Source organism: Colletotrichum tamarilloi (genome assembly GCF_030869305.1).
Source record: "Colletotrichum tamarilloi strain Tom-12 chromosome Unknown Scaffold_117.1, whole genome shotgun sequence".
In the NCBI taxonomy this organism is placed as follows: domain Eukaryota; kingdom Fungi; phylum Ascomycota; class Sordariomycetes; order Glomerellales; family Glomerellaceae; genus Colletotrichum; species Colletotrichum tamarilloi.
In genome coordinates this window covers 19,612-34,563 of record NW_026849500.1, presented here as the reverse complement: position 1 = coordinate 34,563, position 14,952 = coordinate 19,612, and the positions used below count along the sequence as shown (strand labels likewise).

Sequence of the window (14,952 nt, the reverse complement as noted above, 5' to 3'; positions counted from 1 at the left end):
GCATGGTTAATGGGATGAATTGGGGCGTCTCTTGGCAGATGAAGTTTTTGTTTCTATGCTTTTGTTTTTGATACCTATTTTTCTTCGAGAACTGTAGAACAGAATTCTAGAAACCCTTTTTCTCAATCACTCAAGAACCATCAACCCAAACCAGAGTTTGTCGTCTCGTTATTCACTGTGAAGCCGTTTGCTCGGTGACCCAATGTTTTGGAACAGTGAGGTGTTGGGATGGAGAGTGACGGGGCACAAAAATGTAAAGAGACAGTCGAGAGAACCCTGAAGGCTATAGATAGATTCGAAGGGTGTCGATGGGATTTCGCAGGCTGTGCTGAGACTTATAAGTCTAGAGAAAAAGATTCTACAAGGAATTTCTAAGAGAGTGAGGTTTCTATCGTTCTGAAATGCTTGAAACCACAGCGACTCTGTACTTACTTTGAAGCTATCGTTCACAACATGGATTGACCTTGGCCATAGGTATCGTGGATGAAGAGCACAGAGAACGACAACCTGGAATTTGGGAATAGCGTCACTATGGACAGACGTCGAGCAAATGAACTCATAAAGTCGATTGTATGGAAGCGAGTACAGTCAATTATCTAGAAGTAAGAAACAATATGATGTGATTTGAGTGATCTACCAACTGCGGCTCTATATGTCTTGATATCTCTCGACTATTCCACCTCTCCTTCAAATCCGAATCCAAATCTACATAAAAAAGGGTCAGCAGCCGGCACCATCACACTTCCACATCCGATCTCAACCTAACTCAACGACTTGAGCAATCCATGCCCAAGCCTCGGAGTCTTAAATCCCCTTGCAACCTCTCCTCCTCTCACCCCACGACCTCCTCTCACAATCCCATCCAGTCCCGGTCCATTAGTCGCCTCAACACCATTAGATAACCTCGTTCCCTTAAACTCTCTATTCCTCCTCACAGCCAAAGCGCCAGCAAAGACCGCAAGCATCGCCAAACATATCAAAACACCATACACGCCCACCAGAATCTTCCTCCTGAACCGGAACCGTATCGCGGGCCGTGACCGTGTACACGGGTATAGATAGTTCTTCCTCAGACCGGACCCCCGTCCTCTGAATGCCCCGTCTGCTCATTTGTCTGGGCAGATGCTTGTTGCGGAAGTGGTGGACGAGGGCAAATGCGCAGCCAGCTGAGAGATGTCAGCTGAGTACTGAGCATTAAATGGGTATAACGTACATTACGCAACAAAATTTGAGCTGCTACCAGTACCTGCCGAGGCAAAAGTAAGTAGTGGCAATAATCAACGCCCCGATTGGGAACAGGCTACTCGTATTAATTACTGGCAGGAAAGAGCCTGGTGCTCATCTTTAAAATACTATATCGATTTTCCCCAAGAGATATATTTCATTCAACTCGAGGTGGATATAATTCTAAGTAAATATCTTTTCATCGAAGAAAGTAAATTCGTTGTGAGTCATCTGTACAAGACTATAGTTTTGATAAAATAATACAGTACTTATTTAGCGCTTGAATCAATTTGCTTTTTGAAGCTTGCTATGATACAAAAATGCTAACTGCTTCCCATCGAGATGGACATAATTCGATATAAAGATATTTCGAGATAGGGTACTTAGTTGCCAAGCGTGGGACACGACCCGCTTCTACATTAGGCAGTAAGCCGAAGTGGGATGCGACTGCGACTGCAACTTTCTCTTCCCAAGGGACCTTAAGCTGCCCAAGTCAAGCTATTTAAAGGTAACCCTCCGGCCAATTTTGTTCCTTTTGGCTTCCTTACGTCAATTTCACAAACACCATGTCTACTCCAGAAAACTACTACGTAACCGTGGAACCATATTTGGGACACGGAAATAAGACAGGAGACAAACAATACTTGGCACATATCCTGGAATCCTGGAGCGCCGACATCGACCGCGACAATGATATCGGTTGGGCCCTACACTGGGCTATCTTTCAAGCAGACGATGCCGCTGTTCAGATGATGATAGATGCTGGCGTGGGACCCAATACGCGAGACAAACAGGATCCCGGCTTCACACCACTCCTGGCCGCCTCGCAGCATGGCAGACTCGAGATGGCTCGTCTATTCTGGGAACGAGTCGGCCCTGACGGGCGCTTCATTCCAAAAAAGAGAGGCCAACCTGGACCCGACTGTTTACAAATAGCTGCCAGGAACAACCACGCAGATCTTACTGCCTACTTCCTCGGCGCCTGGGACGGTTGGGACGACCAAGAGATGCGCAGGGCGCTGCTTGACGCGGCATCAGCCTGGTGTGATGATACAGTGCCACTTCTTCTGGCTCATCCCGGCGCCACATACGGCTCCGAGGTTATCCAAGATGCTCTGGCAAGGGCGGTCGGCAAGAGGATGATTCTCCCCGAACGCGAAACAAAACCAGCACCAACCACTGCAGATGCTACACGTCAGCAAAAGCTGGTCGGTCGCCTCATCGACGCAGGCGGAGATCCAGACGGTGAAGACCCCCGTTTCCATCAACCACTTATCCACGCCACAGTACATTCACATGAGTGTATCGGCGGCCTCAGCGGCCTCTTGGAGAAGGGAGCGAACCCCAATCGACCAGACGCTCGCGGAAGGACCGCTCTTCACTACGTGTTCAGTCCAATCAGTCGTCAGCTCCCCGACACTACTGCTCTTCAGTTTCTTCTTAGGCACGGCGCGCTTACTGATCTCGGAGACGAAGCTGGGGAGACATCGCTCCACGCCGCCGCGAAGACGGGAACTTTTCCGCAGCTGGAAATCTGTCTTTCGCACTGCCGAGCGCCGAAGTCGGAGTGCATACAACTACGGAACTCTCACGGTGAATCGTTATTGCACTACGCCGCGTCAGGGGGGCAGAGAACCACGGTGGAATTCTTGTTGAACTCCGGCCTGGACGCCAACGTGGCCAGCAGCAACGGATGGACGCCTCTCCTGTGCGCCCTGTCTCCGACAGCGGGGAAGACCGCGCATGATATGTGCTTTACGACCGACTTTCTACTCCAGAATGGCGCCAGCGCTGGCGTCGTGACGGACGAGGGATGGACCGCTCTTCATGCCTTGGCATCTTGGCCAGCAGTGCAAGATCCAGATCTCAGGGCAGAGGTAGCGAACCTCGCAAAAAGACTCATCGAGAGCGGCTCCCCCGTTGACGTCAAGTCCAGGGTCATTCGGAGCCCTTACACCACTTCTAACACTCTGCGCGATGTCTGGGGTTTCCGCATGCGAGACTTTGTTCAGAGGGCTGTTCCATCGGCACAGGACCTGGGCCAAGCAGATAGCACTACGCCGCTGGCATGGGCCAGGAGATGCAAGTCGATGGATGTTGTAAGCGTCTTGTCGGCGCACTTAGCCTCGGCTGGCGGTGAGAGTGCTTGATGTTAGCTACTTGGTAGGCATCCGTCTGCCTAAGAACCTCTTGGAAAGAAATCAAGGCTGGTATAGTCGAGGTACAGCTCCCAGATTCAAATATAAGCGCTGTGAAATATAATACAATAAATTCTCTCTTGCCTGTCATTACCTCGTTTGTTAAGGAAGAAAGAAATGCTTTCCTTTCCTCAACAGGCGGCTTACCTCGCTAAGTAGCATGCATAAGTACTATAGCGAATAAGAAGAGTCAAACAAGTCCTGAGTCTTTTGAAGCTTTCATCTTCCCCTCGCCATGTATTCGAAGCCAACTCTCATGGTTCTCGGCCCTCACGCAAAGGGGTCTCGAGGGGTGAAGTCGTATTGACTTCCGTCAATCAAGAAGTTGACGGTTTGCGTGATGACGCCCCATGCCGGGTGAGCCATTCCGCCGCGCAGTAGCATCCCCGCGTTGTTGGGATCAAGATCTTGATTCCCCCCGTTGTTGACCGTGGCACCACCCTATCATCATGTCAGCTTTTCGCCATCGAAACCCGGCATTCGGAAACAGAAACTCACCGTCAGGATCAAGTTCAACCCCCGCGTGGCGAGGTACCCATCATCAAACAACATCCTGCTCCAACGCTGGAATCTCTCGAAGAAAGTCTGATCGGCCGGCAACTGGTCACTCGGCAGGTCCGTCTCGGCTCCAACGTACCAGAGCTCCTCGTCGGGACACCCGAACCCGTCCCGCGTCGACGCCGTGTTCTCCACGCGCCACGCCTGCCCGGGCTGCGCGTCCGTGTCGTACCCGTGGAACACCTGCACCGACTGGATCCCGACGCGCGTGCGCCCGTCCACGTGCGCGATCCAGTTGGTCCTCTCGTTGACGTGGAAGTGGAACACGACGAAGCGCTCCTCGTTGCCCTCCGAGTTGTCCCGGAACCTGTTCAGCTCGGAGCCCGTCGGAACGCCGGGCGTGTCGCCGATCCAGTAGGCCAGCTCGAGCATCGGACCGCCCTGGGCGTTGACGTGCTGCCAGCGCGCGTAGTGCAGGCTGAGCTCGTTGTTTAGGATGCCCTCGAGGATCGCGGACATATCCGGCCGGCCGGCGCCGATGTTTTGGAGCCAGGTTATATGGCGGGACGCGAGCGTCGAGAGCTGCAGATGTTAGGATGGAATCGAGGAGAGAAATCAGATTAGGAAGCTTCACTTACGTTCTTGGATTTCCTTGACAGATCCCTCTCCTCCCGCTTGGTCACCGTAAGGAGCTGACAGAACGTGGTCTCCGTCCTTGCCGCCCGCCTCAACCCGGGCCCGGCATCAATGGGGTTCATAAAGACATATCGCATCAGGGCGTTCGGGTCCATCCCCTCGTGATTCGCGTAGTACGTCCTGATGTTACCAGACTGCAGCTCCGTATCGTACGCCCCGGCAAATATCTCATCGTACACCAGGCTCAGGGGCTCCAGCATCGACTGGGACGCCGTGAGCAGCAGAGCGCCGAATAGGACCATCCTCGTGAACCGATCCTCTTCGCAGTCCGTGGCCCTGCCGTGAAGAGACCGGTACTCAGCGGCCTCGCGCTTGAGGTCGCGCTTGAGGTCGCGCTTGGTGAAAGTGTTGCCGAACATGTTGCCCTCGGACGGGTTCAGGATGGTCGCCGGGCACGTCGGGTTCTCCATGTACCCCTCGAGAAGAAGCTGGAACTCCTTATTCTGCTTCCCTCCAAAGGGGTCGTCGTCGCCGCGCGGGACGATGGGCTTGGGCGGCTCGCAGCAGTACGCCCTCGCGCCGCCAAAGCAGCCGTTCTCGGCGTTCATGCCGCCCACCTCGGTCGCCAGCTTGATCTGGCCGGCCGGGCAGCTGTCCTCGCAGATGAAGTCCTGGCTGAAACGCGGCGGGCTGCCCTTCTTCACCCAGTCGCACTTTGAAAAGTCCGACGGTTTGGGCTCCTGGCAGCAGTAGTGCTTCGTACCCGATATGCACGGCTGCTCGCCTCCCGCGGCGAGCCTGGACGAGAAGATCTTGTTCGGGTAGTCGGACGGGCAGTCCTGGTTGCACGTCGGCGCCTCGCCCACCCACTTGCACATCCCGTAGGACGCGGTGGCCGCCACGTTGGTGCAGCACGCGGCCTGGTGGGAGAAGTTGCAGCCGACGCGCAGCGAGCCGACCTTGACCTCGCCGTCCTCGCACCCGGGCTTGCAGACGCCGCTGTTCCTGTGCCCGCGCCACTCGCAGGTGGGCATCGGCTGGTCGGCGGGGCAGCAGAGCTTGTCGACGCCACCGTCGAGGCAGTTCTCACCGTTGAGCATGATCTCCTTGTGGCCGTTGCGCTGCACCGTCTTGAAGCCGGCCGGGCAGTCCTGGTAGCAGCCCGACCACCGGCACAGCTCCGCGACCTTGGGCGCCTCGGTGGAGGGCAAGGCCGGCACGAACTTGGGCGGGTCCATGACCTTGCGGCCGACGGCGGACGTCAGGGCCTTGATGTTGGTTCCGTCCTTGTCGTCCTGGCTCATGGCCCAGACCATGACGCCAGGGATGCACTGCCCGCGGATGATGTTGGACTTGAGCCTCCACGTCGCCAGGTCGTCGAACGTCGTCCACTGGTCGCCCCACGTCACGGACTTGACGGCGGCCTCGCGGTGCAGCGTGGGCGTGAGGCTATTCTTGCTCACGATGTCGGCGATCTCGGGGTGCAGCAGCACGCCAGTCGTGCCGGAGCACTCGCCTGCGTTGCCTCCGGAGCTAACAACGCATCCGGGGGTGTTACACCCGGCGTTCTGGAGCGTGAAACTTCGGCTGTAGAAGGACATGCCGAAGGTGACCTTTTCCGGCTTGATGTCGTTCCGCCACAGCAGGTCGAGCGCGTCTTGGATCTCAGTCATGTTGGTATGTGAGTTGGCGTAAGGGCCGGTCCACTTGTTGTCGATATCCCAGGATCCGTGGATATCGTAGCTCATGATATTGAACCAGTCAACATGCTTCTCAAGGTTCTTGATATCGAAGTGCTGTAGGTACCAGAAACTCGACGGCAGAGTCAGGGACACAGACTTCTTTTGGTCACCGCTGTGCATCCTGTCGGCCAGGGACTTCATGAAGGTGACAAAGTTCTTGAAGTCTGCTCCCTTTCCAAAGCGGTCATCGGCAACTGGATACTCCCTGTCACACACCCAGAGGTCAGCATTATATCCTGGAGTGCTGCGGCTTGGCGACTTACCAGTCAATGTCAATACCATCAAACCCATACTTGTTCATCAACTTGATGAGAGAGTCAATGAACTTCTTGGTCCCATCGGTCGAGCCAGCCATGTCACTGAAGGTGGACTGCGTTGGGCCGGGGTCATTGAAAGCCCACCCGCCGACGGCGATCCAGATCTTGATATCCGGCTGGATCAGTTTGATGGCGCTTATTCTTTGCATGAAATCCGCCGTCTGCGAGTCGCCAGCCTTGATCTCAAAGGTACTAGGGTCGATCGTCGCGAAAGAGAAGATGATGTCGGTGTAATATCCGAATGGGATTTCCTCTGGCAGCATACCGTAGCAAGGACGGTTGGTCGTAGACCAGGCCTCGTAGTAGCCGATCACACGGGTGATAGGCGTATCGTTGACGGCGCATGATGGCCGCTAGATACAGCAAAATTGAAAATGATCAGCCCGTTGTTCGAAGACAGAACTCATTCAATGTCTATGAGTTTTAAAGGTGTGAACCCACCTTGACAGTCTCATCACCACAGAAGTCCTTTGTAGTACCGCAGAAGCCAAACTTGCTGCAGCAGACGTTGAGAGGGCATGTTTCGGCCTTGCTCCATTTCGGGTCATCCCATCCTGGGTTGCAGTCTGCCTTGAAGTCGCATGTACTGACACAATCCGTACTAGACAGCGCCGATTACATCAGTTACTGCGTTGACAAAGCGTCTGCAAGCTTTCTACCAGCAGCAAAGGGCTCCCACTTACCCGCAATAATCAGGGCCCGTACCACAGACTCCGTACTTGGAACAGCATCCAATGGGACACAGCTGTGTGGCGCTACATTCAGGGGCTTGCTGAAGAGACAGCTGCAAGAACGAGACAAAAGAAAAGAGAATGAGCAGAAATTTGGCCATAATGAAGGAGCCAAGCTAGAAGCAATGACAGAAGTGTCAGTAAAGAATAATCTACTAGACCAAAGTATGGCGGGTTGAGTTGCGCATCGACCAGACTTTAGATATCTATCGAAACAAGCTCTTTGATGCTATAGTCGATCCATCACCTCGTCGCATGTCAAATCTCATAGGCAAAACTCGGGGTTGAGAGCCAAGAGCCATTAAACCGCAGGCCCGAAGCAATCTGACATCTAGTCCCTGGCCCCTGACCCCCGCGTCTTGCTGCCTCTGCCTCTTGGGGGCAGAAACGCAGGTTCAAATTGCCTCAATGGAAGATCATTCACGCATGGGGAGTGGGCTCCGAGAGTCCCTTGCCGTCGACTCCGCCGACATGTCTCTCTCGGATACCCAAAGCGGCCCTAGGGCTGACAATGTTGCAGTCTACAAGGTGTTTTGGTTCCGAAGGACCATCAACCCGGTCTCGCATTCACCATTCGATCAGGAGTAAGACCGATAATTGCGGAGACGAAAATGGTAATTAGAAATATGCATAAGCACAAGGTAACGGGTCCCCGATCACCGATCCCTGTCCGCATCCACTTCCGATGCGGCCCTGGCCGTCCCACGGGACGATCCTGCACGCGATTCCTTGCATTCTCGCTGAATCGCCAAGCAGGCACCATCGTCTCTCTATCATGAGAGCTCAATTTTCAACACTCACCTGCCGCTTTCAGGCACAAAATTGCCTCTTGTCTTATCATGCGGACTTCAGGAGTCCAATTTGCCAAGGGCGGTTCGCCAAGGGACTGATGGTCCAGCCTTCTCGGCACTTACAACTTCTTGGACTTTGGATAGAAGCCTGACCCGGCTTGTGAGGCAAGAGATGACAGAATTAGTCAATGCAAAATTATACTACATGAGTGGGGAAAGGGAGCAGTTGATATCATCTGCAGTCATATCGTCAGCGGCATGGTTAGAAACTTGCGATCTGAACTGAAGACTTGACCTTAGTCTTGTCGTGTCCAGCTCAGAGCCGTTCGGCCTTCTCGTCCTTTTCTCATCCACTCCAGTCTTCACCTACAGTCACTCGTTACAGCACCAGCGAGACGTCATGTCTTTTTCAAACTCACGTCGCCTCGCGAGCGCCCTCTTCGCCCTATGCCTGAGCTCTGTTGCTGTTGAGTCCAGAGGTGTCCCCCAGTCCCTCGCGCAAAGACAGACTGCCACTGGCTTCCAGCTCGCCGCTCAAGGCACCCTCTCTGGCTTTGGTCTCACTTCCGCCTGCGAGGCGGTACTCTACCAGACGATCAACTGCGATGTCTACGTCCGCAACCTCGGCGAGAAGGTATACCACGGGACGCCCGGAGATAAGGCCTTCACGGACACGGTCTGTTCTGCCACTTGTTCGACTGCCTTATCCACAGCTCGTTGGCGCATCGCGGGCTCTTGCGCCTCCACGCCTGAGCTGTTCCAGGGATATCCGGTGCTGTCTCTCATCGACTCCGTCACCTCTGGATGGAACGAGACTTGCTTAAAGGATACCGACGGTGCATACTGCAATGGTGAGCGATAGGGCAAAACAGCCTCTGAGAACTTCCAATACGCTACCAGACTTTATGTTGACACAATATGACGCAGCTAAGATCGAGGCCTTTGATGACGTCGAGGACCTCGCTGATATGCCCAAGGATCAGCTTTGCTCCTTCTGTTACGGAGAGAAGCTCCGGCTCATGCAGCGGTCGCCCTATTCCGCCTACGATAGCTTGCACGCCGAGAGGCTGCTTTACATCAACGAAAGTAAGTGCCCAAGCCCGACTTACGACTGAAATTCTCTGCCAGCATCTGACCAAGACCCTGTTACAGACTGTGGAGGGGCTACTACACCTACAGAGCCCCAACCACCCGTCATAAGCCCCAATGGCACTGTGCCAGATAGCTGCGTTACGGGAGTCAAATACACTGTTCAAAACGGCGACACTTGCAACAGCATTGCAAAGTCAAAATCCATCGTAAGTGCAACATGGCGAGACGGAATAGTGATGATGAGCGACAGCATGATGCTAACGAGTCTTTCGACTTCAGTCTGCGGCAAGTCTGTACTACATCAACCCAAGTCTCCTAGACTGCGACGCTCCTCAGGCCGGCTTGGAGCTCTGTCTCCCCCTGACTTGCGAAACCACGTACGAGGTCAAGGAGAAAGACGACTGCGTCGCCATCGGGGTGGACCAGGCAACCACATGGCAGAACATCATCAAGTGGAACGGCGGCCTGAACGACCGTTGCTCCAACATCTGGTCCTCCAAGACCTCGCCCCCGTACTGGGGCAACGTAATCTGTGTCAGCGCGCCCGGCGGCCTTCCCGACGGTGGCCCTGGTTCCGGTAACGGAACCGACACGGGCAACGGAGGCATCGGGGGTCCCGGTGGTTCCGGCGATGGCTACGCTGACACTAGGGTTGACCCCCCTACCACTGGCACAGTCGCTCAGGGTACCACAGATCTATGTGGTCAATATGTCCAGGCCCAGGAGGGTGCGACTTGCTCGACAATCATTGCCGGCAATGCTGTGACTATCAACCTGTTCCTGAAGGCTAACCCCTCCTTGCGCAATGCCGAAAGCTGCTCGCAGTACTTGCGCGTTGGGCTTTGGTACTGTCTTCACCCAGTCAGAGACTTTGACCAGACTGCCTGAACTGGATCACATGAGGCGGATTAAGGCAGCTTTCTTCTGGCCTTTGGTGCTATTATACTTTCTACTACTTGGCAGGAAAGAGGTGGTCCTCCCGCATAACACCGTTTCTGTTTACATTTTACGTCAATCGTTAGCTTCATATTCATAGATCTGTGTAATCAATATGTCTTTGGCCTTGAATCTGTTAGAATCTGCTTTCCGTGATCTTGAATCTGGTATGAGATATTCAAAGACCTTGATTCGAGCCCACTTGGTGCGTGTGAAATGTACCCTATTCGGCAGTCTTATCGCTCGTTTCTGGCCCGTATCAGTTGATACATTGAGAGTCTCTTAGTTACGTCTGATTTTCCTTCATTCCAGAGACTCCAAGATTCATCAGGTTCGATGGGTCCCTCGGTTACGTGCAGGAATCCCTGTCTCTTGGCAGAGGAAGCCTAATGCGACCGTAAGCACCCCTCGCATGGCCAACAAAATAGTCTATCTTGGCAATGCAACGTATTGAACAAAATATCTTTTCAGCCTGAACTCGCCTCGGGACGACCCTCGGCTGCCCTGAGTCGCCACCAATATATGCATGTAGGCAAGAATCCTATAGACCAACGGTCTAGAAGTTGTGGCTCCTAATACAACGCTTACTGGCTAGATACAGAAATCTCACGCCGTTGCGGAGATGAGGTCAGCATTGTGCCTTGGCCGGAGAGGAGTCGGAAATTGCAGTCTTGGTCGGGTTCGTTTAGTTCTATGCGGTACGAGCCTTACAGGATTGACCGCAATCATGTCACGTTCGCTGAATCGAGTCTTGCATGGGTCTCCAGACTTTGGGAACTTTTGGTTGAAAAAGACGAACCGAATGAGTTTACTATCATGATGTTGTATATTTATATGTCGTATCATGGTCTATCTTACATCCATTGAGCTTCCCCTTGTCATCAGCCTAACGATCAAGTAGACTTGACTGAGCAAACTCGTACCAGACAGCAAACTTCCTGTTTCCAAGATGAAGTTCATGCTCCAGTCAAGCCTTGTTGCGCAGCTCCTGTGCCTCGGCGCTGTCGCTCAGTGGGCCGAGCCACCACCATCGACCGCGGACCCGGGCACCATCACGGACTGCACCTGGTGGTTTGTCGCTGGCGCATCTGATACCTGCGAGCGAGTGACTGCCACGTACGGCATCACTCAGGCTCAGCTTGTTGCCTACGTAAGTCTAATCCCTACAATATAGCATCATGTATCGAGAAGAAATTATGTCGATCAAGCCAAGTTGAACTTCTGGAGATCAATGCTATTTGACGATTGCTAACACTCATCCTCACCAGAACCCCATCTTGTCTGCCTCCTGTACCTTCATCACTGGCAACTCGTACTGCATCGAGCAAAATTGGGGAGCGGCGCCCGCGCCCCCTTCCACTACCGCTCCCGGTGTTCCTACGACGTTGACAACCACCACCAGAGCTTCCACCACCACAACGACTCCCGGGAATGGCGTGACCACTCCTACACCGATCCAGCCTGGCATGGTGTCCAACTGCAACAAGTTCTACTTTGTCGCGTCTGGGGTCACCTGCAGCAAGGTCCTCAGCGACGCGAACATCAGTCTCGCCGACTTTGCCAAGTGGAACCCCAACGTCGGCGCCGAATGTACGGGCATGTGGGCCGAAGTCAACGTCTGCGTCGGCGTCATCGGCGGAACCACGCCCACGACGCCGCCGACAACCACCAGTAAACCCGTGACTACCACCACCACCCCGGGCAACGGCATTCAGACGCCGCAGCCGACGCAGCCGGGCATGGTGACCAACTGCAACAAGTTCCACTGGATTGCCCAGGGCGTCACCTGCAGCCAGGTCCTCAGCTACAACGGCATCAGCCTCGCCGACTTCGCCAAGTGGAACACGGGCGTGGGCGCCGACTGCAGCGGCATGTGGGCCGAGGTGAACGTGTGCGTCGGCGTCATTGGGGGCGCCACCACACCGCCGACCACCACGACGAAGCCTCCGGTCACCACCACGACCCCCGGCAACGGCGTGACTACGCCCCAGCCTACGCAGCCGGGAATGGTGACCAACTGCAAGAAGTTCCACTATGTGTCCGAGGGCAACACGTGCGACCAGATCATCAGCTACAACGGCATCACTCTCGCCAACTTCGTCAAGTGGAACACGGGCGTGGGCGCGACCTGTCAAAGCATGTGGGCCAAGACCTACGTCTGCGTTGGTGTTTAAGCAGCGAACTGCGCTACCTAGGCCTTCCGAGTCGTAATTTGTATTCTATGTACATACTTTCTGGGCGGATTAGAGAAGTTATTTCTCACAGGCGTGTCAAGGAAAGTGGAAACTATATAATTCATCTTTCTATACAATAAAGCATCACATGATTCTGAAGATAAGATTCAATGATTTGACTTTTTTGGAGCAAACAGGGTCTCGATCTGCTTCGTGTCGGTAATGAAATTTCACGGGACGTTCTTTGTCGTGCCGGGAGAAATCATCTTACAAGCTCCATCATTGCGTGAGATTTGATGCTCGATGAATTCCTCCAGTAAACCACCTGAGATAGAGTGCATTCAACAGTGCGATCAAGTCTAATTTATGTACTGAAGCAGTTGATCTCTACCGGATGAACAGGATTACCTCGGAGAAATATGTACATGAATACGCGATAGTGCTCTATCGAAGAGGAATAACACTACAAGACCATCTCAAATGGTGCCAAAGACAGCAAGACTATCGTAAGCCTTTCCAGTACCATCAAACATGACGTTGCTCTCGCAAGAGGAACCCAGGACGGCGTTGGAAATCCACGCAGCCTCCCAGTAATTTAGACCGGTTGCAGAGGGAATCTTCTTGAGGGTATCTGCAACCATGGTGATGTACTCAGTCTGGCCTGCCGTGCTCAGCGGGATGCTAAGCTGGTCCGAGGGGAACGTGTAATCGGGCGACGTGCACTTGGTCGGCCAGTTCGTCTCAACGACCTGAACCTCCTTGCTGTACTGCGTCGCGAGGCCACTGAGAGCTGTCTCGAGGGCAGAGAATGTCGCCTTCGAGCTCCAGAAGGGGTAGAAGGACACCGCGATGACGTCCCAGTCGGCGGTGGTGAACTTGCCAGTCTTGACGAGCATGTCGTAGTACCAGTCCTGCAGGTCGGCGTCGTAGCCGTGGGCAAGGTGAGTGACAATCTTCGTAGTCGGACCCAGGGCAGAGGCGCGAATGGCGGCCGAGCCAGCGTGCAGCAGGCGAGCAAGGTTCTCGGGCTGATCGTACTTTCCCGTGGGCCAGAGGATACCTCCGTCAATCTCGTTGCCGATGGTGATCATCTCGGGGTAGAGCCCGGCGGCGGCGAACGCCGCGCACACCTCGGCGGTGTAGTTGGTGACCTGGGCCTCGAGGGCGTCAATGGCCGTGGGCCAGCCGGTCGGGATGTCCTGGAGACCCGGGTTCGTGAAGCCGTCGCTGTAGTGCAGGTTGAGGCCGAACATGAGCCCCGATGCGTTGGCCCTCTTGGCGAGCTCGAGGTTGTACGAGATGCCGTAGTCGCCTTCGACGGTCCAGACTCGCTGGCGGACCATGTTCACGCCGGCGTCAACGAGAATCTCCTCCAGGGGTTTCGCGACGCCTTGGGCGTTCTTGTAGGTGACGCCCTTGTCACGCTCCTCCACGATGGTGGACGACCAGTCGATTCCATGGTACTTGAGGTTCGCCGCGGCTGTGGAAACAGATGTTGGTTAGGGGTCGTAGTCCTGGATACAAGGGGAGGGTCCAATAAGGCAACCTACCAGCTGAGCCAGCAGCCAATGCCGTAAGGAAGAGAGCTTTCATCATGTTTGCAAGTTAGCAACGACCGACAAATTACAGATGCATCGAAGATTGGCGGCTGAGCCGATCGTTTTGTTTTCGAGCCAGCGACTATTCCACAGCGGCATGCCGTCCCCTTTCGACCCTGCTCCGACATATAATTGCTTGGTTCATTTTAGCAACGCCTCGGCACAGCTAGCCTAGTTGCGGATCAATGATTTGGACAGGGAGCAGCAGCGTTGTTGGCGGCAGCTGTCAATGTGCCATCTGATGGCCCAGCCCGATGAAAGGGGCTGGACTGGGGGCAACCCGAAGGGATCCCGGACGCGAGCGCACATCGGCACGGCAGATGCGGCGCCTGTCAAATTTCAGGGACGGTTCATTTATTGGGTTGACGCAATTCGTACGATTGGAGCCAGTGTTGGTGGGGTCTGTTTAACGTTAATGGGCTTAGAACTTTGCTAGACGCACAGCCGTTTGTTTGAAGTAAGCAAGGGCCGCCGCTTATCTTTGAGATGTTGTGGATATCGAACTTTGGGTGAACGATTAGCAACAACCATGGGACGGATGATTGATGCATAAAGCATACCTGAACAATCAAGACCCTTTATTTGGAGGCCGAGTTTCCCTCACTGAAGCTTGTCGGTTTTCTCTTGAGTTGGCTGAAATAAGAAATAGTCCAAGTGCTTGTGTTCCCAGTGTCTATTTGAAACAACGCTCCCCTCAGTTCCCTGCAAGGCTCATTTCCATCCTCAGCTATCGATATGACAGAAAAGGTATTTGCAACAGAGCAAGTCCTGGAATCGCGTAGGTGAGTTGAAGAGCCGAGACTCTCGATGAGATATAATGGTAGCATCAGACATTTACACCTGTTACGGCGACGTAGGAGCTTCTCCCTCAACCGTGCACATCCACGCCAATCTGCTGCCCACGATGTGGATGTGGTCGTCGTCATCCGCGTTACTCAAACTCAAACCAGCAGCTATGGTCCCTTGGGCAGCGAAATCACGTACACTTGATTTCGTCAATTGCGGGTCTCTTTTA

At 54.1% G+C, this 14,952-nt stretch overlaps 6 protein-coding genes across 6 annotated transcripts; 3 read left to right on the top strand and 3 right to left on the bottom strand.

Moving 5' to 3' along the window:
• Positions 1-921: 921 nt before the first annotated feature.
• CTAM01_14249 (uncharacterized protein) lies at positions 922-1,110 on the bottom strand (the record flags this gene model as incomplete). Its single annotated transcript, XM_060530250.1, has 1 exon — positions 922-1,110. The coding sequence occupies one exon, from the start codon at positions 1,108-1,110 to the stop codon at positions 922-924; it is 189 nt and encodes a 62-aa protein (XP_060375159.1).
• Positions 1,111-1,790: 680 nt separating this feature from the next.
• CTAM01_14248 (uncharacterized protein) lies at positions 1,791-3,374 on the top strand (the record flags this gene model as incomplete). Its single annotated transcript, XM_060530249.1, has 1 exon — positions 1,791-3,374. The coding sequence occupies one exon, from the start codon at positions 1,791-1,793 to the stop codon at positions 3,372-3,374; it is 1,584 nt and encodes a 527-aa protein (XP_060375158.1).
• A 318-nt stretch (positions 3,375-3,692) lies between these two features.
• On the bottom strand, positions 3,693-7,447 carry CTAM01_14247 (glycosylhydrolase family 18-9; the record flags this gene model as incomplete). Its single annotated transcript, XM_060530248.1, has 6 exons — positions 3,693-3,863; positions 3,921-4,502; positions 4,559-6,503; positions 6,562-6,968; positions 7,057-7,216; positions 7,299-7,447. 6 exons carry the CDS (start codon positions 7,445-7,447, stop codon positions 3,693-3,695), a joined length of 3,414 nt encoding a protein of 1,137 aa, XP_060375157.1.
• A 1,090-nt stretch (positions 7,448-8,537) lies between these two features.
• CTAM01_14246 (uncharacterized protein) lies at positions 8,538-10,117 on the top strand (the record flags this gene model as incomplete). The annotated part of the gene is made up of 4 exons (XM_060530247.1): positions 8,538-8,988; positions 9,065-9,223; positions 9,290-9,435; positions 9,509-10,117. The coding sequence occupies 4 exons, from the start codon at positions 8,538-8,540 to the stop codon at positions 10,115-10,117; spliced, it is 1,365 nt and encodes a 454-aa protein (XP_060375156.1).
• Positions 10,118-11,114: 997 nt separating this feature from the next.
• CTAM01_14245 (LysM domain-containing protein) lies at positions 11,115-12,339 on the top strand (the record flags this gene model as incomplete). The annotated part of the gene is made up of 2 exons (XM_060530246.1): positions 11,115-11,315; positions 11,434-12,339. 2 exons carry the CDS (start codon positions 11,115-11,117, stop codon positions 12,337-12,339), a joined length of 1,107 nt encoding a protein of 368 aa, XP_060375155.1.
• Positions 12,340-12,815: 476 nt separating this feature from the next.
• Positions 12,816-13,935, bottom strand: CTAM01_14244 (arabinogalactan endo-1,4-beta-galactosidase; the record flags this gene model as incomplete). The annotated part of the gene is made up of 2 exons (XM_060530245.1): positions 12,816-13,819; positions 13,890-13,935. The coding sequence occupies 2 exons, from the start codon at positions 13,933-13,935 to the stop codon at positions 12,816-12,818; spliced, it is 1,050 nt and encodes a 349-aa protein (XP_060375154.1).
• Positions 13,936-14,952: the final 1,017 nt, after the last annotated feature.